Source organism: Semicossyphus pulcher, unplaced genomic scaffold, assembly GCF_022749685.1.
Source record: "Semicossyphus pulcher isolate SPU_LCO1_2020_fin unplaced genomic scaffold, fSemPul1.0.p SCAF_18, whole genome shotgun sequence".
Taxonomy (NCBI): Eukaryota; Metazoa; Chordata; class Actinopteri; order Labriformes; family Labridae; genus Semicossyphus; species Semicossyphus pulcher.
This window is the reverse complement of record NW_027211691.1, coordinates 16,854,930-16,877,113: the sequence shown is the minus strand read 5'-3', so window position 1 is coordinate 16,877,113 and position 22,184 is coordinate 16,854,930. Positions and strand designations below refer to the sequence as shown.

The window sequence follows — 22,184 nt, the reverse complement described above, 5'->3', positions numbered from 1 at the left end:
GGAGCACGTCCCACAAAGCCTAAGGCCGGAGATGTACCTGCTTTCTAACCTTGCGTTCGCAGACACAACCGGCTGCGTCATGAACGCAACTGTTTACATACTTGGCTATGCAGTACGCGTGTTACCGGAGGATACCTCTAGAGGGCGCACCAGAGAGCTCAGGCTGGATGCAACTACCACATGTGCTGGATGTAGAGAACAGACATGGCGACACTCGAGGACGTTACTGTTATGATCTTTCTGAGATCAGAAAGCCCCTACCGTTTATCTCATGTGCGCATATTCTCATGTGCGCATATTGTTGATTTTAAAGGTGTGGCCCAACTGAATGCGAACTCATGTGAACTCAATTTGCCCCAATGCATTGTGTATTGCAAGCAAGTGGCCGATTCTCTGCTCAAAGCATGCTGGGATACCCAGCGACACGCACCAGGCAAGCAGCGCAACTTTTAAACAGCTTTTCCCCCTTATTATGTCATAATGGTGCATTTAAAGGAAACGGTGATCCACTATTTAGTAAATATACCTTGTAGGGTGATTGAAAAGTCTCCTCGATTCACGCCGCTAAGTGACCAGCGAGCCTGAGCAGATGTGCAGTGGGTCCGCACCGTGACGATGTGCACAGCCGACGCGCCAAACAGACGAAGGGACCCATCATGCGCACGTATATCTCCGGCTTAAAAGTCTGTGTATAAGGCGGTGAGGTGCATGCACATTTAATACTTTGATGTATTCTGTTTCCTCCTACAGAAGCTAACTTTGATTATTCTCCAAGGCCTCTCCAGAATATTAAAGCAGCCACATTAACATGCATCAGATGGCTACTTCAATAAACTGGACGCTCACACACGCTACAATGAATAAATGTTAGATTATCTAAAAGAATCTTTCATACTGGGCAAAGTTGGCAGAAGCCTTGTGCAATAAAAGTACAACTCCTCCAAGATATCAGGATGTATCAGGGCGGCATTTCATCTTCAACCTGAACAGAACACGCTGTAGAGATGTTCAATCCACTCCAACCTCCTGCTGTTAAAGTGTTGGTCATACTTGATGATACATTCACCCTGCTTGCTCTTTTCCAGACTGTGCTGCACTGCACCAAGTGCAAGCTTCCATCTTTAGACACCAAAACTTTAAGATACGTTTGAATATTTTTGTTCACTATAGGTTGTTTTTGCAGAGGAAAAGTATGGACGTGTGTGGGTTCGTGCATAAGAAAGCAAATGTCAGGTATGAAGGGTTAGGGTCATGTTTCAAGGTAAGTTGTGCTTAGAAATATTAATAAGTGTCATCATATGCACAACGTAGGAAAACAGTATATTCATTACTGCACGCATCTTAGTGTAAATAATCCCTTTCTTTCTGCAGCCGCATGATGAAACTCTCAAGTGCGGGCCGTAATGTGCCTTGAAATTGCGCCTGAAATGAAGAGGAAAAGAGAGGAGTGGGGAGGCAGACGGTCTGCGCCTTAAAAGCACATTTTGTGTTCTGAAGCCCGATGTCTGACTGAACAGTGAGCTGACTGAAAACTGAGGCTTTACTACGCGTTTCTCATCTGGTGTGAGGCTTAACCATCAATCCAAACATGAAGGGCATGAATTTCTCAGCGCGGCCCCGGCAGACAGCTCACCTCTCCCGGTGCTCTGCTCGGCCCCCGTGACTGCGCAGGCATGAATGTTTGTTGCTCTCAGAAAGGAGAACGGCGGAGCAAACAATGGCGTCTGATATTACCGTGACGTGTTTTTCTTTTGAGCCTCGGATACAAGAGCTTTCCGTCTTTTCTTTCCTGAACTCTGGCGCCCAATTTGTTGTTGGAAACTTTCTTTTCTTGGAGTTTCCTGGATTATTTGGTTACACCGAGATATCAACAAAACCAGCATATGTAGCACGCTGATAAAAATCGACAACGGGAAATTCAATAGTTCAGTCTGTCTGCTGAAATCTGCAAAGATTTATAGCTGGATACATATCTCTTGTCAGTTTTTGAACAGGAAATCGCTGGCAAAGCAGACTGAAAGAGACAGAAAATCATCCAAATTTCCTGTCTGCAAAGTGTGAAAGAACACACTGGCCTGCTTCACTGCACCCACACACGTCCACCCAGCGCCATCGTACCTGCGATGCCAGCTTCCCTTGAACATTTCACTGGGAACAAAAGTCATTTTGCTGCCTCTGTCTCTGTGATCTGTCGCCGGCAGGGGAAGGTCTGTAATTTCACGCAGAGCACAACTTCCAAAGACTCCTCCACCAAACCGTTTCAGAGACGGTTTCAGGGAGGTTAAATTTTCAGGTGGAGAGATCTAATGTTTTATTCAGCTTTTAAAGTTGTTACCTGTCCCTTTGAGACACGTGATCGGATGAGGGAAGGGAGGAGTGGAGGTGGGAGTTTGGGATGGGGAAAACAGGGATGTTCTCTGAAACGTGATCGACACTTTGTACTGGGATGGGCTCCAGAGATGGAACGACAAACACAGCAGTGTTACGGGGATAAAAATATGCAGTCAAAAAGAGATGCATTATTCAGGTATACACGCACTGTATGCACACACTTAAGATGCAAGGAGGAAAGGAATGTAAGTTTGGAGAAGATTTGGGGTTATACTGCACGCCGATGGCTGGTAGATGTTTCAAAATAAAGTGCACGGTGGTGCAGTGGTTAGTGCCTCACAGCTAGGAGGTCACCGGTTCAAACCCCAATTTGGGCAAGGTGGGCCTTTGCATGCGTGGATTCCCTCCGGGGTCTCCGGCTTCCTCCCACAGTCCAAAGACATGCTTGTAAGGTTAATTGGTGACTCTAAATTGCCCATAGGTGTTGGTGTGAGTGCGAAAGGTTGTCTGTCTCTATGTGTCAGCCCTGTGATTGACTGGCCACTAATCCAGGGTGTACCCTGCCCTTCGCCCAATGACAGCTGGGATAGGCTCCAGCCTCGCGCGACCCTGAACAGGATAAGCGGTATAGATAATGGATGGATGGATGGAAAACACCTGTTTTTATTATAATTTCAGCTGCACAAAAAGGCACTATGAGCTACTTTTAAAGGCTTTTTTGAGTATTTAATTTCCTTAAAACTACTCAGGGGGAGAGCTGAACGGAGCTGCAGCTGGAATCCATGTCCTCCCCGTGCACGCATGGATTCCCTCCGGGTACTCTTGCTTCCTCCCACAGTCCAAAGACATGCTCGTTAGCTTCATTTGTGACTCCAAAATTGCCCGTAAGTGTGTGTTAAAGGTTGTCTGTCTCTGTGTGTCAGCCCTGTGATTGACTGGCGATCAGTCCAAGGTGTAACCCCGCCTCACGGACAAATGACAGCTGGAATAGGCTCCAGCCGGTCTGCGACCCCATACAGGATAAGTGGTATAGATAACGGATTTTGATTGCTGCCTATTAAGTTGAGAGGCCTGATTTGAAGTTGATTTGCAGACAGGAAACAAAGTATCACAAGCTCCTCATGAAGCGAAAGTAATAGCTGTCATACTTTACTGGGATAAACTGGCTACAAATAGCCGGCCATCCTCGAGCTTTATCTGCCAAAAACAGATGTGAAAGTCGCTTCGTGTAATCTGAGACCCAACATTCTCACACAGTTCAGTGAAGATAGCATCTCGACTCAACGGAGCAAAAACTCCTCAAGCTGCTCGACTGACACGGAGACGCCAGTTTGTGGACACAAATCCAGGAGCCACCCACCCCGGGGGAGTCTCACAGAGATATTGGGGTTTTTGTCGGCTTCATAAACATTAGCATTATAATGAAATGAAGCTGATTTTGGCAGGAAAAGCTCAAACAAACAACTCGGGAACATTGAATCACCAAAGCCAATCTGCAATTCATTAAGGAAAAGGGCAGCTCCAGGTTTCGTCTCACATCACAAATTGCTTGTGCAGCTCTGAGAGAGGAGGCGTTTGAATGTTGGAGAGCGGCGCAGGGCGTGCACCTTTGGATATGTGTTATCTTTTTAGTTTTAACACAGCAGTTGCATCATCTTTCCTTTTTTTATAAACCAGTATCTTGTCTCTCCTGAGCTTCTTTTCTCCTTCCGCAATAAGAGACGGCTACCTTATCTGACCTGATATTTTTGGAGATACGTTTCTTACAGTAACAATTGGCTTTAGGGATGGACACAGACATCATTGAAAAGCTCTGGAGATTCCAAAGCACGGCCTTGAAAGACCGTGGGAGTCAATTATCCCGCTGTGATCTGGGCCATAGATTACGCTTTAATAATATAAGTATCTAATTACGGCCTTGCATCCTTCACGCCTCTTCTGCACTCCTTAATCATGATCGCCCACTGGCCTCAAAATCTCAGACTTCAAAAGGAAAACAGCGCTCGCTATGTGTTCTCATTATATGGCTACAAATAGTTTTCCTTTTGTGTACACGGGGTTCACGCGTGGACTTGGCAGGCCGCATTTTAATGTTATCTCCTCGGTAACATGTTTCCAGGGACCTGGAGACCTGCTTTGCCCTGTGCACCAGCTGTGCAAGTCGCTAATAGAGGGCAGAGCCGGAGCAGACACACACACACTGCTAAGTGCCTGAGCAAGGGGAGGAGGAGGGAGAGGCAGGAAGAGAACATGCAGGGAGACGCCGTACAAAGAGCTGTTGCATATTAAGCGAGCTAAATGTGAGGGTGAATTTAAGCTGTGTGTGATGGTGAGAGACAGACACGTGGAAGACGGGAGGATATAGGTTTGCATCTCTTCTGAGGAGGAAAAAAGTGCCCAAAAAAGCTAGACAGAGAGACAAGACACGGACATACAATCAATTTAAGTTATGCGCCTGAGAGGAGAGACATAACTGATTTTATGTGCACGTTTGGGTGTTTGTGTGGGAGGCAGTGATATTAATCTGTGTTATGTGATCTGGACAAGTTTGAGTGAGGAATAAAATGTGCCCAGGAGAGTAAATAGGAAAGAAAAAATAATCATTTATAAGCACTAACTTGATGTTCAGGCAGCGCAGCATCGGATCAGCACCTGCACCCAGCACCCACACGGTGAAGCCGACCAGCAGCAGGGTAGTGCTGAAGATGGTGCGCCTCACTTCCTTGGTCGTGTCTCTCGCAGCCAGGCTAAACGCCACAGCCCCTCTTAAACCTGAAAAGCAGAGGAGATATTTCTTAGCTGGATTACGGCCATCCATCACACCAAGAGAAAACACATCCAACAGGCAGTTATTTGAAAAAGGGCAGGAAGGAGCTATCCAGCTAAAGGAGCAATTCTCCCCTGGAAAAAGCCACTGTCAGTCAAAGCTGGTGTTCTCTGTAATCGATAGAAGCAATAATATTTGAAACTGGCGTCATAGCTGTGGAGAAAGTTGTACAAACAGCTTGTGGTTTCGCCTATTCGACATTCCTACAACACCCAGAGTGCATTGCGCCCCTCCCTATGAAAGGAACGTCCCAGCGAGAGACGCTGGAGTGAAATACTACTGTTTTCGCTGCAGGCAATGAGCAATACAACGAGAATTTACCGGTGGATCATCTAAAAAATCTTCGGGTCTGCAGTTTACATTTCAAACACGATTTTGAACGAGACATCGGAGGCGGGCGTCCGAGATTGAGGAAGTGTAGTTTAGCGAGCTCCCTGGCCTCCACAAGATGACGCGTTTTCCGTAGTCTAGCGGAGGTTTTCCAGAGCCCGTTGGAGAAGTGGATAGCGTCCTCCAAAGGCACAGGGCAAAACTGCATTATTTTCCTACCATAATGGCATTAGCTTCCCATGATAGCATGATAGGACTGAGGTTGAAAATCGGCGAACCGGCCCTTTAATAACCCTGTCCGTGTGTAACAGATTACACCCTGAATATCACCGTCTTTGACCAGGAAGCAGCCACAAAACAAACCGTACATCTGTGACATAATACTTAAAGCCACAGCCTGAATTCCTTCACGAGAAGCAGAGGGGGGAGGAGGAAGAGGAGGAGGCGGCGGCGGCGATGGTGGGGGAGTTTTGAAAAATAGCAAGACAAGGGCTTTTTACAAAGGAGTCTTCTTACGTAAGAGGTAAAGTGGGTCAGGCAGGCAGCGAAACATGCTGCTGCTGAGCTACATCACGTCTCATCAAACATTCCTTTCTCCTGCATCATCAAACCGTTCAGAGCTTCTACCGTAGACGCTAACGGAGGCGATGCCTTATTTACCCTTTACCGCAATAAATAAAGCTGCAAAATTAGAAAGGGATAATTGTCCTTTTTAATGAGTGGAGTGGAGTTATTATGAAGCCTGAGGATGTCCGCTCACATGCACTGACTCACGGTTCTGCCATAGAGGATACATTCCCTCTGCATCAATGCTATTAGCTGCAGGGAGCAAAGAGGATGGAATAATAAGAGTTTTCAGATGATAAATTAGAGTATAACTTCTCTATTTTGGGTTTCTTACAAACATTTTCAGTAAGGTCTACAACACTTAATATTGCTATAAGTGGGATTCAGTTACAATAAATGATGATCATCACCTGCAAGCATCATGAAGTGCTGGAAAGCTGGAGGTATCTTGGTCGTGCGGCCCAGGTTCAGGAGGAAGGACAGAGGGTAGACGCTGCAGGCTCTTGATATAAAGATGGAGAGCTGTTTGTATTGAGTGCAGATTAAGGAGAATACTTATGACGGAGACACACTCGCAGGTTGAAGTGCACTTATGAGTCATTGAGTAAAAATGGGAATTTGGGTATTACTCATTGAAATTCACTCGCATCATAAGAGGAAAACAGACATAGAGACATGATATTGACAGAAGTGCTGCAAACAGTAGTGGTAAAATTGTTTAAGATTACGTGGGGAGTATATTATTTTATTATATTAATTAATGTTAAAGGGAGGGTATTATTTGTTTGGCATAATTTACAGTTAAAAAACGACTCAGTCAGCTCTGTCCCTTAAAGAAACCCCGCCCCTACAAGCCCACTTTCTTCTGATTGGCCAGCTCTGTGACGTCACAAAGTGCAGCGTGTAGAAAAAACTGTGTGAAACCTGGCGTTCACAGCAGACTGACCTGAGAAGCCTGGGGATTACTCCAACATACTTTTACCTACAGATTTGAAACTTTACCCACGTTTATTCTGGACATCCAACATTGTAACATTATATATATGTCCTAAAATGTGAAACAGCATAATACCCGCCTCTTTAAGCGAGTTATGCTTGACAAAATGCCCTTAGTTGACTTTCCCATCCTAGCCTGATCCTTATAATTCATATCAGACAACACAAGTAATTCCACACTAAACAACACAAACTCTTCGTGACTTCGGCTGTAAAAGTCCGTCTATGAATATTAACACGTATGCATGATCACGCACACATAAGAAAAATCTTTGAATATCTTCTGTTTAGGATGCAAACACAGCGATGTGGCACCATGCCGAGGCATGAAGCCAATCAGGCTCTGCCAGCTGTCTCTGCCCTCCACACACACTTTGATGTTTCACATAAGATGGCACACAGAATGCTAAGTGTCCTGGGAAGCAGTCGGGGAGAGGATATCTGTACAATTATCTGGTACATGGCTGCCGTTCTGGATACACTTAACGTCTTTTGTTGAACTTTCAGCGGAAGTTACTGTGGCCTCATATAACCTCGCATGAACCGGGGGTTATTTTTACTCCAGAGGAAGCCAAGCTGGAGGAAATCAGTTTTTACTCTAAAAGTACAGCTATCAGCTAGCATCATGCGGAGAGTTGATTTAAGCTATTCTACTTTGAGTCCAAATATGAGGCCTGGAATAATAAATGGAACAATATTTGAGGCAGGGGGCCTCATTGTGACAGGGCTATTACTAAAACAGAGCCCCCTCGCACCCTGCAGTCAATATTAGATCTCCTTCTCCCTATGGATTTTCAAAAGCAATATCCTGCCTCCAAACGCAGTCATTTCTCTTTATCAAAGGCCTCTGAGCTATTTGAAAGGAGGTAATTAAGCACTTTCATCTCAGCCTCATTTCCCATATAAAGCCCATCTGCATTGTCACGGGCAGAGGCTGGAAGCCACGGCGATTAAAATCTACTGCAAAGAGCGATTAACAGGGTCGAATCACCGGGATTAGTTCATTTTTATGGACACTTTTAGCACCGTACAAGAGCACTACGACCTCCATTTATTCCTGTTTGCACATCCGGGTCGGCTTCCAGTCGGTGGAGTTCGCCAGATTTCTTTTGGAAGCACGATAGAGGACAAAGGCTAAAACAGGCTCAGCGCTCGAGTCAAATATTCTCTCGCTGGCACTGAAAATAAGAGCTTTGGAAAAAGAATCTGCTCCGTCGACTCTTTCTCCGGCTCCTCTGACCCGATGGTGGAAGATGGATTGTAATAATAATTGCCGGCCATCTGGGCACTGGACTGTGAAAGGAGAGCTCCTTGGAGTGAGGCCACTAGAGTCTCTCCTCAGGCATACGCTTTGGTTATGCCAGCTCTGAGGCAAGGACAATTGTAGCCAGCAGTCCATTATTACCCCTCTGATCCCCTCGGGAAGTACAGATACAACAACAGCTGTGAATATGAGACATCTGTTATGGTAGTATAGCCTCAAAATGTTTTATTATTAAGGGGCTGATGGCTTTTTAATAATGGCACGTGGCTGCACTGCATTTTGATTTTTGAGCAAAGCTGCAAAATATGAAGTCTTACAAGCGCTCTCTCTTTTATTCTGAGTCTTTTTACCCCTAAATTAATCTTCTGTTGCAATCTGGCCTCCTGAGGCAACAGCAAAGATTGTTTGGCTCCTGGTGCAGCCAGCAGATATTCAGATATCTGCCAAGACTTGTTTCTCTGAGCGTTGGTCATTGTTTACAGTCTGACTAGCAAATTAGGGCGCAGGGATCCAGTGGGAATTGAGAGACACAATTGTGACTGGTATTTTATCTGCATTCATTGTTAGATATCTGCATATGAATGCAGATAAATGAAAAGGGAAATTGTCATCAGACATTAGCTGATGAGTTCCGAGATTGCATTTGGGCTAATTTTTCCCGCCTCTTTTGCTTCATATTCAGACTGTTTTCCTGCATAAAACGAAAGCACTCTGATTGGTTAATACCTCTCCAATTACAAATGTACTATGAAAGGAAACCAGAACACTTCCATCATCAAAAATCTTACAGATTCTGACAGCTGTTTTATGTAAGGGATAATGTACAGTGAGCAGGTTGTTATTGCAGAATGGATCACTGACAGGGTGAGCAGGTCCCCAACACAAAGTGGAAGGGTTTTGTCTCACTCTGAAGGGGTTCCTTGGAGATGACAACCTGCTCAATATACATTCTCCCGCTTATTACACTATCCCGCTATTTACTTACAAAATCAATAATTTGACACAGGATACTTTTGATTTTATCTTCCTGTTTTCTGTTTAAAAATAGTCTGTTACACTCACAGTGAGAGCTATGTACATTGCAACGGTTAACTCTGTAGCCTTTTTAAAACGAGCTAATCTAGCTGTTATTACTCACATTAAAATGAGCTAAGCTAGCTGTTTTTACTCACATTAAAATGAGCTAACCTAGCTGTTTTTAATGACACTAAAATTAGCTAACCTAGCTATTTTTACTGACACCAAAACGAGCTAAGCTAGCTGTTCTTACTCACATTAAAATTAGCTAAGCTAGCTGTTTTTACTCACATTCAAATGAGCCAAGCTAGCTGTTTTAACTCACATTAAAATGAGCTAAGCTAGCTGTTTTTACTGACACTAAAATGAGCTAAGCTAGCTGTCTTTACTTACATTAAAATGAGCTAAGCTAGCTGTTTTTAATGACACTTAAATGAACTAAGCTAGCTGTTTTTACTCACATTAAAATGAACCAAGCTAGCTGTTTTAACTCACATTAAAATGAGCTAAGCTAGCTGTTTTTACTTACATTAAAATGAGCTAAGCTAGCTGTTTTTAATGACACTTAAATGAACTAAGCTAGCTGTTTTTACTCACATTAAAATGAGCTAAGCTAGCTGTTTTTAATGACACTTAAATGAGCTAAGCTAGCTGTTTTAACTCACATTAAAATGAGCTAAGCTAGCTGTTTATACTCACACTATATGGAAACATTTCCACTGATAGTGAAGTAAGACGCGGTGAACAGGACCGCATGAATCAGCGCAGCACCTGATTGAGGTTTTCTGTCTTGTCACTGTCAGAGTCTGTTGACATTTTCTTTTCCATTCACCGTCTTTAAACACCGCTGTATCCCATGCTGTGTTCTGTTAATGTTTACTTCATGTGCCGTCTTGTCTTTTGTAGATCTCTCTGTCGTAGCTTCAGTTTTTGCATCGTTTAACTTCTATTGCTTTCTCACCACTTTTCCTTTTTCCCCTCTCTAAAAAAAACAGTGTCAAATTTACCGAACTTCTTTTGGTGGATTGATTGTGTAATTAGAGCCAAATCCCTAGCAACAGTCTGATCTTCATTGCAACGGTCTGTTATCGAGAAATAGCAGACCTCTGAATGCTGTGATTAACCAATCAGAATCAAGTATTTCACAGTTTTTGATGCCTGTACTTGTATTTCTGCAGTCAAACTATATTAAAGATACACATGAAACATCTGGAGTATTGCAGATCCTAAAACAACATCTTCTATTAGGATGTTTTGATTGAAAAACAGCTCACGGCTCCAGGATTTCCAATAACAGTGATTGTAAACTGAGAAAAGCTCTAAATCCTTAGAAAGCTTAAACCAGTGAAATGTTGGTATTTTTTCTTAATATGTCTAAAACGAAGAAATTGATTGTCACAAATCTTTGGATTTACAACATTTGGCCAGTTAATGCATAAAAGATAAATAAACCGTCAAACAACATCTCGCATTTCTGGGCAACAAAAGTCAATACGAATTACCAATAGCCGTTTAAAAGTGTTCAAAGCTTTTCAGAGGATTTCTCCTTTAATGAGACCACCACAAAGAACAGCAGGGACCTCTTTGATCGGAGTTTCTAGAACTAATAAGATTTAATCTTCAACCTCAACAGGGATAGGCTGCTTAATCTACTACAAATTAAAGAACTGTAAGCTTATTTCAAACAGGCAAACATCTTTATTCCACTGAGCTTTGCTAGCGAACGCTAAACAAGCAGCACGAACAATAATTAAAGACCTATTTAAATTTCTGTTTCATAGGCCTCTCCCTTTCCTCAGAGCTGCACTGCAGCATCCTAATCTGCAGAGATGGTGATCATAAGAGACTAGCTGAATGACATTTGCAGAGCTCACCGGATCAAACCTGAACAATTTAAAGCGCTGTTCTTTTTAAAGGAAATTACTGCACTGCACTGCAGCAAAGAGGAAAGATAGAAGAGTACAGAGCACCTTTTCTGTGGTCTGAGTGGGATCCAAAGGGTGCACAGCAGGACGTGGAGATGCTCCATCATGTAGCAGAAAAGGATACAAATGCCCCCGAAATGAAGAGGGCTTTGAAGACATGAGGGAATGTCAACAATACATATCCCATGTAGCTGAAGATGAAAATCTCCCCCAGGAAGCTGAAGACTTCAAAGAGCTGCAAATTATAAAAGGGATAGAGAGGATCATGAGGGAGAAGGTCATCCGAGACGGGGAGGGGTTCAGGGCGGATGCTGTGTGAAGGTGTGTTTTTCTCTCTGTGTGTAGGAGGGTGAGAGTGAAGGACTCGGATCATATCTGAAATGGGTAAACAGGCTTAGAATTGTACACACAAGACAAATCCAGTGTTTATGTTATTCCTTGATCCTTTGAGGTAGCGACTGCAAACAACCACAGCTCAAGGCCATAACGTGGTTTAGCACCCGACGTGTTTTTGTCCTCTTTTTTCCTGTTGAAGAATTGTATTTTAAACTGGCTACTCGTGAAGAATAAAAGATAGAAAAACAACTTGTTCCTCTCTCAGGATATTTCCTTGCTGATGGATATTATAACTCATCAACTCAGTCCTACACTTCCTGTAATTATTAGGGTCACACCAAAGGGCTCAGATGTCATTTACGGTAAAAGACAACAGACTTGGAATCGTTTTAATGAGGCATTTCTGCAGGAGGGATAAAATATTAATTAAGGTCCATATGTTGTGTCTGTATTAAATTAAAGCAGAAGTTATGATTTCATGAATAATTTATTAATTTATGTTTTTAAGAGTTAAGCTAGCTTTAGTTTAAAGCTTTGCTAAAAAGCAATCTAATTGAAAAAGAGAACCTTTTCCCTTAAGAGCCTCGCATCACAAGGACAGAAAAAATGTCTGCTACAAGCAATTCAACTAGTGTCTACTTATGCTAAATCACTTTGTCTTTCCCTTTGAGCTGCAGCTGCATGTATAAATCATAAAAATATAGATAACGGCGTTCTGCCAAGTAAACATAAGGCCCCATACACACTGCATAGCCAATCTACTTTATAGGCAAAGGCTTCAACTGTGCTGCCTTCTAAAAGGCTTCTTCTGTGATAAACAGTTAGCTCCACTGTGGCACCGATAATGAATAATAAATGCATAGATGAGTATATGTGTGTACTTCTGATTTATTTTCTCCTCTGTGAAGCCTTATGGTACAGTATGACAGCGCTGGCCTGTATCTGTGCCGAGCCTTTTAAGCGGTAAGCTGCAGACCGGCCTCCCACACAGACACCCACTGGACAGCCAGAGCACTAATGGCAAATTAATGATGGCTTGCACACACACGCAGGACACAAACATTGGCATTAAACGGCAATGTGAACAAAGCAAGTAGACAGGGAAATGCTGTTTGGAAACAAGAGGGAAATAGGCCTCAATTATCCTCCATAAACTTACCTGCTTGGTTCTAGCGCTGCCTTCGGGGGATAAATTATGAACTGTGTACCTTGCCTGGCTCAGGCCACAGAACAGCACCGCCACAATACCTGCAAGATAAAGAAACATGTCAGTGGAGTTGTTCCCAAACAAATACCAGTATCAGATGTGGCTTGTATACTGCCTAAAATGCAGTACTTATTATCTGAATTAGGTCATACTACAAAGACAGGAATCACATCACATCGATAAAGGGTTGAGAAGTATAATCTTCAACTGAAAAATAATAATATTTTCCTTCTATACCACACACTTTGGGTTATCTAATTCCACCTATTCTAAAGTCGAGGTAGCGCGATCAGCATCAAGACAATGGCTGTATCTAATAAGCACAAATGATGCAAAATTGCTTCTACATGAACATATTTTTATTTTTTAAGATTTTTTTGGGCTTCTGCTTTTATTGACAGGACAGCTGAAGAGAGACAGGAAATGTGGGGAGGCAAGAGCGGAGGATGACATGCACCAAAAAATCATCAGACCGGGAGTCGAGTCTGCGATCAGTGCGTTGAGGACCGTTTCCTCTGCATGTGGGGCGCCTGCTTTGTAACTGAGCTAAACCAGCGCCCCCTACGTGTTTGTTTGTGTCCTGGCTTACATACAGAGTTTCGAGGCTTCATAAATAGGCTTCATCTACGTGATTCTAACCAGCATTTTTCAACTCAAAGCAACTTATTTCAAAAACAAGGGATTTAGTTTCTACCATTTATAATCTAAAACATCATTTTCAAATCAAATTTGATGGTAGAAAATTAGATTAGAGCAGGACAATGCATTGTCCTAACAGACAAAGAATCCAAGTGAATCGTCCTTTGTCCTCTTTCTGCGTTTGAATATAAAATGTGCTTTTACCAGATCAGTCCATCCCTGTATACACCCATTGTCCTGGGTCCAGTTAAGTCCAGCTGTACAAACAACGAAATCAAAATGTGCTATACAACCCGATTCAAGCATCCTCATGTTTCTGGCCCAAGACCTTTCCTCCATTACTTTCTCTTCTCCAGAGACACGAAGCTCTGGGAATGATAAAAGCTAAAGAATGACTTTATCGCTGCTCATCATGCCAGATGCGGAGGAGCTGAAATTAACAATAGGCAAACAAATGACAAGCAGAAAGTACAGAAGGGGAAAGAAATGCAGCTCCACTGAGAGAGAGGAAACAGGATGGAGGGAGTGATAAGGGCCCCTGTTGCTACAGAGAAGGGTGGCTGGAGCGCGAGAGCAGGAATTTGAAACGCATAGCATAAAAGGCGGGTTTGCTGCCTCACAGGACATGCTTGCTTTGTTGCAGAAATTCAATTTCACATTTGTGCTCCCTCTGCTTTAAGAGAGAATCACAGAAGATGAAAAATGTGAAATTACTGTGATGGGTAGCAATAGTTAAGAGTACAGAGCTGGAGCAGAGAAAGATAGCCCCTGTGGTTCAGGCTGTTAAGTCCATTAGTCTCTCTCCGGCATCCGTCTTCACACTATGATGCCGACCTGTACCTGCACTATGCTAGCTCCAATACTTCCAGTTCACAATGACCTTTCCAGCTCAGTCCAACAACGTCTAATGGAGCATGCCAACGTGGCAGATCTCATTTTGGTTCCTTTTGGTTTCAAGCAACAACACCCTCCTTGGTTTACATAACGCTGATGGAGATCACACATCATCCAACATCCACATAATTCTCTTCCTTGGCAACAGATGAGATGCAGCCTGTAATGAACAGTTTTGATGGGCGGGAGATTAATGATAGCAGGACTCCCTGCAAGGCTGAGGGTCATTAGGCGCACCCTCACAAAACTCCAGCAATTAACAGAGACAGAGAGAGACTCGATTACCAAAGGACAGCAGGGAGGAAGCCATCGCTCACTGGGTCGCACTGTAAGAGGCCCTGCTTCACCCCAAATGGACCATTAAAGGCCTTTGAACAGAGAAGTACTCCACAGATTAGTCCTATGGGGTCCAATTCTGTACCAATAATGTCAAAGACTGCAGTAGGACTTGTTTTTAGATTACTGTGACAAAGGGTGCACTAGAGGTCTGGGGAAAAAAATCAATATTGAACAGTATTGCAATATTTTGTGTGGCAATATTGCAACAATACACCAAATATCAATTTTGTATTATATATTTTACTACAGTAATATTGCAAATACAAATTAAAATGTAGTGTAATTTACTTTCAAATCTCTCAGTTGAAAAGGCTGCATAACATAGTCAGACAGTGTTGAGTGTTATCTAAGCAATATTACACATGAGGAAGTGCCGTTATACCGAATATCAGCACGGCTGTGGTCCCAGTGATGTTGTGCTGTATATCAGCACTCGTAGAATGCCACTTGTCCAATCAGATTAATTGGTTGGAATAAACTGTTGTATAATTAGGTTGAAGTTAACAGGAGCGTGTTATATCTATCGCAGGTTTGTATGACAGTGTTTGTCGCTCTGTCTGCTTGACAGGAAATTCATTGAAATTATTTCATCTTTTAGATTAATCAGATGTTGACAGAGAATTCCTTTAGGGACATAATTTAACTTTATATTTTATTGCAATTCTCAGCATATTGCAACATATCTAATATTGCAATATATCGTATGGCACCCTACCACAAGCCCCTGCATTAAAATTGATTTTATAACGCTCTCGATTTGAGGTCAGAATGAAGTATTGTACTATTAGCCCTGGTAATACAGCACACAATAGTTGTGTCTGCACAGAAAAATACCCGAGGCTTTGCATCCAACTGAATCACTAACTGGGTTTTGCTGCGGTTTGCCTCCCACACTGGACTGCATTCAGAGTGTTGTACGTTATACACAGGGCAACTGGGTTCAATAGACAAAGGTTATGCTATTTCATTAAAACCGTCTCCTCCTCCTCCACAGGCCACAGGGAGCGCTGCCAAGACGGAGAGAGCTCTACAGCATCAGCTGAATGAGTGCAATCCCGCTGACACAATCAGGGCAGGAGGAACAACAACACTGATGCATGCATATGTACACTACATTCATAATTCAGAGACACAGTTGATGAAGATAATTCCAGACAGACTGAGCCAAGCAATTACTCTTTTGCAAACACAAGCTGGCAAAGGTTTTAGATGCATTGAATCAAGAGAAAAGTCTAAAAGTAAAAAAATGCAACCTCCCCTTGGTGATGGATGAAGCCAAGAAGGTTAAAGAGGATCTAGTTGTATCAATTTCAACACGAGACCCGAGCCCTTCTTGACTTTCCAGGAAACATGCGTAAAAGCGGAGGCAAGGATGCTATTACTCTTTTTATGGCTTGCTGCTATCTGTGCAGCCATCTCCAAACTAAAGATACGAACATGCTCAGGCAGAGGAGGGCGGACGTTTTTTAAAATGAGTTATGGGGATCCAGCCCAGAACGGGATTGGTACCTGCGTTTCCCTGTGGAGAGGATATGGCTTCATACTTTCTCATCTGTACATTATTGACCCTCTACAAGGACGCTCAGAGGGTAAGATATGTGTGTGTATGTAAGGCAGGGAAAGGCCGTGTTCTAACGCTGGTGTGGGTTCAACGAGAAGAAAATTGAATCTGTTCTTGAGCAGATGGTCATGTCTGGACAATGGATTGCGTGCACACATCATTTCCAGGAGTGCAAGTGGCCAGAAAGAAGCGGTGAAGCAGCAGAGCTTGCCAATCAAACAGCTGCTCGTGACACTGATATTGTGGAGCAGCGGGCGAGTCGGTGCACGCAGTCGGAGAGGGGCGCCTGAGGGGGGGAAAAGGGCAGCAGTTCGCTAACAGGATCTGTATCCTGTCTGACCTCCCCTGTGATGGACACACGCACACGCACAACATGTAAAGTCATACGGAGCTCACCTGAGAGTCCACTGGCTTCAGCTGAGAGGAAGCTGCTCCAGGACAGCAGGAAGAAGAGCGATGTTTGCAGGAGAGGGCTCTCACACAGACGAGTGAATTTGGTGAGGTGGAAAGAGAGTTAAAGATATAAAACAAAGAGAATCACACACATTGAATGAGGCATACAGACTTTCCAGTGCGACAGTACGCAGGCAGAGATGCACTGCAGTGTCTGCAATAAAGAAAATAAAACTGCAGACAGTGCTTACGAGATTCTTTCTGATAGTCCCTCAAATGATCTAAAGTTGCAGGCTTTGTTTTTTAAATTAACACAGACAGGTACTTAAGCTAATTAAAAGATGACTGAGCAACTGTACGTCTATCTTTTGAGGACGCTCCTGTTTGAAAAGACAGCACAAAAGAGCAGGCTGTTGCTATGGTTAGCATCAGCACAATCTAATAAATGCTCGCTTTGTGCTTTGCTCGCACCAGGAGATTAGTCACTGTAAATAAGAGCTGAGCTGCGCCCCCAAACCTCTCATGACACACTCTCATTTTTCATCCTAAAGTCTTATTACTGGAAGATCAGAGAGGAATGCTGGACAACGGCGCAAGTCGAAACTTCATCAGAGGCTATTGGCTTGATTGAAGACCTCTCGGCAGCCATTAATGTCGCAGCGGCACTTCAGACTTAGCCACGTTGCTTTGGTTGATAAAGGTGGTACAGTAAGGGGGGGGGTTGTTAGAGAGGCAATTAACAAGTTGAGGAAGAGGAGAGATTGCAGCAGATGCAGAGGTGATAATTGAGAGTGGGTGCTGAAGCAGAGATGGAAGGGGGGGATGAAAGGATATGAGGGCTGTTATGGCTGCAAACATGAAACCCAGGAGGAAGGAGCCGACGAGCACCCCAAGAAAATAACCAACGGAGAGGAGTGCAGCGGGAAGGCTGAAGCTGTGTCCTGCACCCGTCTGGCTGTAGGAGGTGATGGCACTGGAAGACAAAAGGGTTTCACACATGAGAAATGAGACAAACTGCTACTGCAGCCAACAGCAGGATTACAACAGAAGTAAATATGAGTGTTACAGACGCTGAACCATTAAAGCAACAACATGGTTTACGGCTCTGAAACAAGTGCAGTCATCAGAAATATGGCCCGCTAGGTTCTTGGTGTAAACCAGTTTGGAGCAGTGAGCATAAATTCACGTGCTTATTATGCTGAGCTAAGCCTTTAAGTGCAATTTATTGGAGTCATTCCTAAGAATACATGGCACTCTTAACAAGTCAAATCCTTCCCGGAAAAACAATCCATTCTGAATTATTTGCCTCTGAGACGTCCCCGAGTAGTTAGAAGGGAAACAGGGGAAATACAATTGTTATTCACAGAGACAGCAGCATCGTGCTATTCACACCGCTATAAATATTTACTTTGTAGGGGGGGGAGTAGAGGAGGAGGAGAGACTTCCACATGGAAGTCATTGAGTCCAAAAGAGGCCTCACAGGGAGGAAAGAGGTGGGGGAGATTGGGAGGGAGGGAAAGACAGAGAGAGTGAGAGTGAGAGGGGGCCTGAGGTGAAGCAAGCAGAGGCAGGCACCCATGCGAGTGGCTGATGGAGCTGGCTGCCTCTGTGGAATGACAGCATTTCTTTACGCAACACAGACCCTCCTGTACTCCCCTTAGAGGATGACTGTTTTAAAAGAAAGCATTGAGTCAGCAAAAAACAATGTTTGTGCTTCAATGATTTAATGGGACACACCTTCAAGTAGCTAGGCTAAAACTGTGGATGTTTCAGGACCACTTTTTCCCCATGCAAACCGATTCAGATACAGAGACTGGAACATTGGCCGATACTGAGTCCTACTGCAATTAAAAAAAATTATATGTCATTGTTATAATTGAACAGCTGTATACTACTAACCCTAGATGTGATATGATTGCTATTTGTGTTGTGTGGCCTGACTCAGTAGACTGAAAGAATGCTAACCTAAAGCAGAACACCTACTGAGCTAAGCTAAACGTTTATACTCGCTAGCTTACGCTGACTCTTGACGTCCTGCGTTTGCCAAAGACTTTCAGTGAAACCTAATTTTTAACATTAAATGCTTTGTCAACATGCTACGGTTAGCTAGTTTTAGCTAACGTTAGCAGAAGCACAGCTTGCGGCATCTCCTGACATCCTGCCAAAGACATTTAGTTAAACCCAGATTTTTAACATTAAATGCTTTGTCAACATGCTACGGTTAGCTAGTGTTAGCTAACGTTAGCAGAAGCACAGCTTGCGGCATATCCTGACATCAAATGCCTGCCAAAGACTTCCGGTGAAACCCTGATTTTTAACGTGAACTGTTTATCAACGTGCTAACATAAGATAATGTTAGCTAACATTAGCAGAAGCGCAGCTTGTTTTTAACATAAAACTGGTCTATTTTGTGTGTTTGGGGTTTAATTTTCTTAACTTTATCTTTATTTATGACAGCTAACCTTTTGTATCTTTGACTAATTACATTACACAAACCACTAGCAGTGCACTGTTCTTCTTTGCTGCTCTAAAACAGTAGTTGCTAGTAGCAGGCATGATTTTTATTATTGCTTCGTAGGCAACTTCTTTGGAGAAGAATAAATAACATTATTTTTTGGGGAGCTTATAAATTATGGTATCAGATGTACTGATTGGAATACTAGCCGATACCAGATACTAGGCTGTACCAGACGCATTTCCGATACTTTGATTGGCATAGAAACCTATTATAGATAGAAACCTCTTTGTAGTCCAGATACCATTAAAATGGTAGATCTTTACAGTGTCAAAAAAATGTCTGACTAATGAACCTGTAATGCATCTCTACTTTTCATACTGTCAGGTTAAAATGAGCTAGCACACACCAGAACATGCCTTAATCTCCATTGCAGAGGGGGTAGAATCAATCAAGCTGTCACTAATGAGCTCAGCAAGCTGAGAGGGGAAAATCTATCAACCCCTCTGTGACAGTACAGACTCCAGTTGTTCTTCACACTAAATTTGGACACTAGGAAGTTGGTCAGTGTGACCCTCTAAGGACCGTATCTTCAGGCATCTCAGGTTGTTAACTCCCAGGCAAGAATCTCAAGATGCCAACACAGGACCTGGTTCAATGGTGTCTGGGTCAGGGCTGCTGGAGCAGGAAGTTTAGTGCCTGTGAGAGGGCACATCACATAAGGTTGAGCTGCTCTGGGAGCTTGTTAAAATTCCAGTGCCAGGACCCCGCGTGGCCCACTAATAAGGGCCCGCTTTGTGTGCGGAGCCAGAGCGACCGGCAGGCTTGCGAGCCAGTCAAGTGACATGAGATGGCACGAAGGCCGGTCACGCCACTCCAGGAACAAACACGGCACTATCTTGACTGTTTTGTCCGTGAAGACGTGCAGGCTCCCTCCTCGGCTCGTCAATGTACGCCGAGACAGCATGAACACAACGATCTGCACACTTGTCTGCTTTTCATTCCTTCTGCCTGCCTGTCTGGGCTCATTTGTGTGATCTGAGATAGATATGTCTGCATGACCAGGTGCAGTACATGTGATACATCAGCACATATGAACACAAATCTTCTCTCGTCATCTCCCTTCTTTAACTTCCTGTGAGAGTTCTTTCCATCTCTCTGCTCCCCATCTGGCCATCTGTTAGCACGTCTACTTGAATGACTTTGTTCAATTTACAATGCGGAAATAGAGCAGACAACGACTGCAATGTGTGTGAGCAACAAACAAGCATATCCGAGTGAAATGCTGGAGAAAAAAAGGGGAAAAGTAGACGAGGAATGAATGAAGCGATTGAAATGCACAGACAAGGCATGACCGCATCATGGCTACATCACTGACTGCATCATGGCTACATCACTGAGGACTGTGTGGTATTTTGTGTTGAGTTTGACAGTGGCTGCGTTAGCTGACTTCGTTAGCCGGGATTGTGTCTCCACTCTGGCAGTGAGCCTCTCCACTGAGTACCTTAATGAGATGCTGACAGTGCCAGGGGCAACTCGCTTACGCAGTCCACTGCATAGCATCTGAGGCACTCATGCGGTTTTTGCCAATCACGCCCTATCCTTAAAGCTGCCAGCATCCATCCAGCCTTCCCTCCCCCCTGCACATCCTCCTCTATAATGTCAATTGGAAAAGGCTGAGCTCTCATACAATTAAATCTAGAAGTACATTGCATTGTGAGGGCAGAGACCAATCTTAAAGAGAAACGCTCACTGTGTCAGGACGATGGCGACGGCGTCATTCAGGACGCTCTCTCCAAACAGCAGGGTGTGCAGATCCACGTCCACGCGCAGCTCTGATAACAGGCCGAGCACTGAAACTAAAACACAAAAGTAGAGTTACTGCCATGCAGGCGCAAACAGTGTCACCTCTGCTGCTACAAACAGGAGAAACCAGGAGAATTAATGTTACAATGTTACAGTAACAACGAAAGCTGACAGAAAATGTCAGCTCTCTGTCAGCTGTGGAAAGAGGATTTTGACACGAAGCTAAGACCTGTTCAGCCTGAGCTAAAACTAAACACACAATGTTTTGGGGAAGACAGATTGTTATGTCTGCAAAGGAAAAGAAATAAATGCTTTATTGATTGGCACTTTTTCAGTCAAAGTTGTTACAAAATAAAAGTTTAACTGCCTTTAAGGTATCTTTCCTACGGAAGCCCTGAGCGGACATGCATACGTACATTTTATTCACTCCCTTTTCTTGTGATAACGAGTTTTTTCCAGCCGTTCCTCTCGAGAATTCAACTGACTTATCTCGTTATCTCAAGATAACAAAGCTGGTATTCTTGTGATAACGGGATCATTTTCTTGCGATTGGGAAAACAAAACAAAAGACTGGCCTCGTGATATTACAGGGAAAACAAGTTAAGATCATCTGACGTTGCCGAAAAGAAAGAAATGCTTCATTGCTTCAAAGAATTGCATTTATAGTAAAATTGGTTACAAAATAAAAGTTTAACTGCCTCTAAGATATGTTTCCTACAGAAGCCCTAAGCAGACATGCATCCATACATTTTATTTACTCAGTTTTCCTGTGATAATGAGTAATTTCCGTCTGTTTTCTTGACATCTCAACTGATTTATGTTGTTATCACAAGATAACAATGCTGGTTTTCTAGTGATAACGAGTTCATTTCAGTTGTTTTCACAAGATTTCGACTTATTTTTCTTATTATCTCGAGATAACAGCGCTGGTTTTCCCATAATAACGGATTCATTTATCTCATAGCCTGTTTCTATGTTTGTGTTGTGCTCTTGCAACTCTGGGGATATGAGTTATGATCGTCTGACGTAACAGAAGTGCAGTGTTGTTATCTCGAGAAAATGAGATAAATAAGTCGAGATCTCGAGAAAACAACCGGAAATTACTCACGGGAAATCTGAGAAAGTAAAATATATGGATGCATGTCTGCTTAGGGCTTCCGTAGCTTCCCTATTAAGAGTCTTAAACATGTATGTAGTATCACTGATCAATTAACTGTACACTGAGTTATTTTGTACAAATAATTTCAGGGTCATTGAACACATCTTGAAGTAACAGGAAAATTAAAATCTTAGTGGG

The 22,184-nt window shown here is 43.3% G+C and overlaps 1 protein-coding gene across 1 annotated transcript in view; it reads right to left on the bottom strand.

The window, feature by feature from the left end:
• Window positions 1-22,184, bottom strand: part of LOC138595763 (sodium/hydrogen exchanger 9-like) — a 72,857-nt gene that overhangs the window by 31,825 nt on the left and 18,848 nt on the right. The window contains exons 6-12 of the mRNA XM_069667175.1: window positions 20,835-20,940; window positions 17,461-17,599; window positions 16,630-16,735; window positions 12,753-12,841; window positions 11,382-11,492; window positions 6,466-6,577; window positions 4,946-5,103 (exon numbers count right to left, since the gene is read on the bottom strand). Coding sequence (XP_069523276.1) covers window positions 4,946-5,103; window positions 6,466-6,577; window positions 11,382-11,492; window positions 12,753-12,841; window positions 16,630-16,735; window positions 17,461-17,599; window positions 20,835-20,940 — 821 coding nt within the window. The remainder of the gene's footprint in view (window positions 1-4,945; window positions 5,104-6,465; window positions 6,578-11,381; window positions 11,493-12,752; window positions 12,842-16,629; window positions 16,736-17,460; window positions 17,600-20,834; window positions 20,941-22,184) is intronic.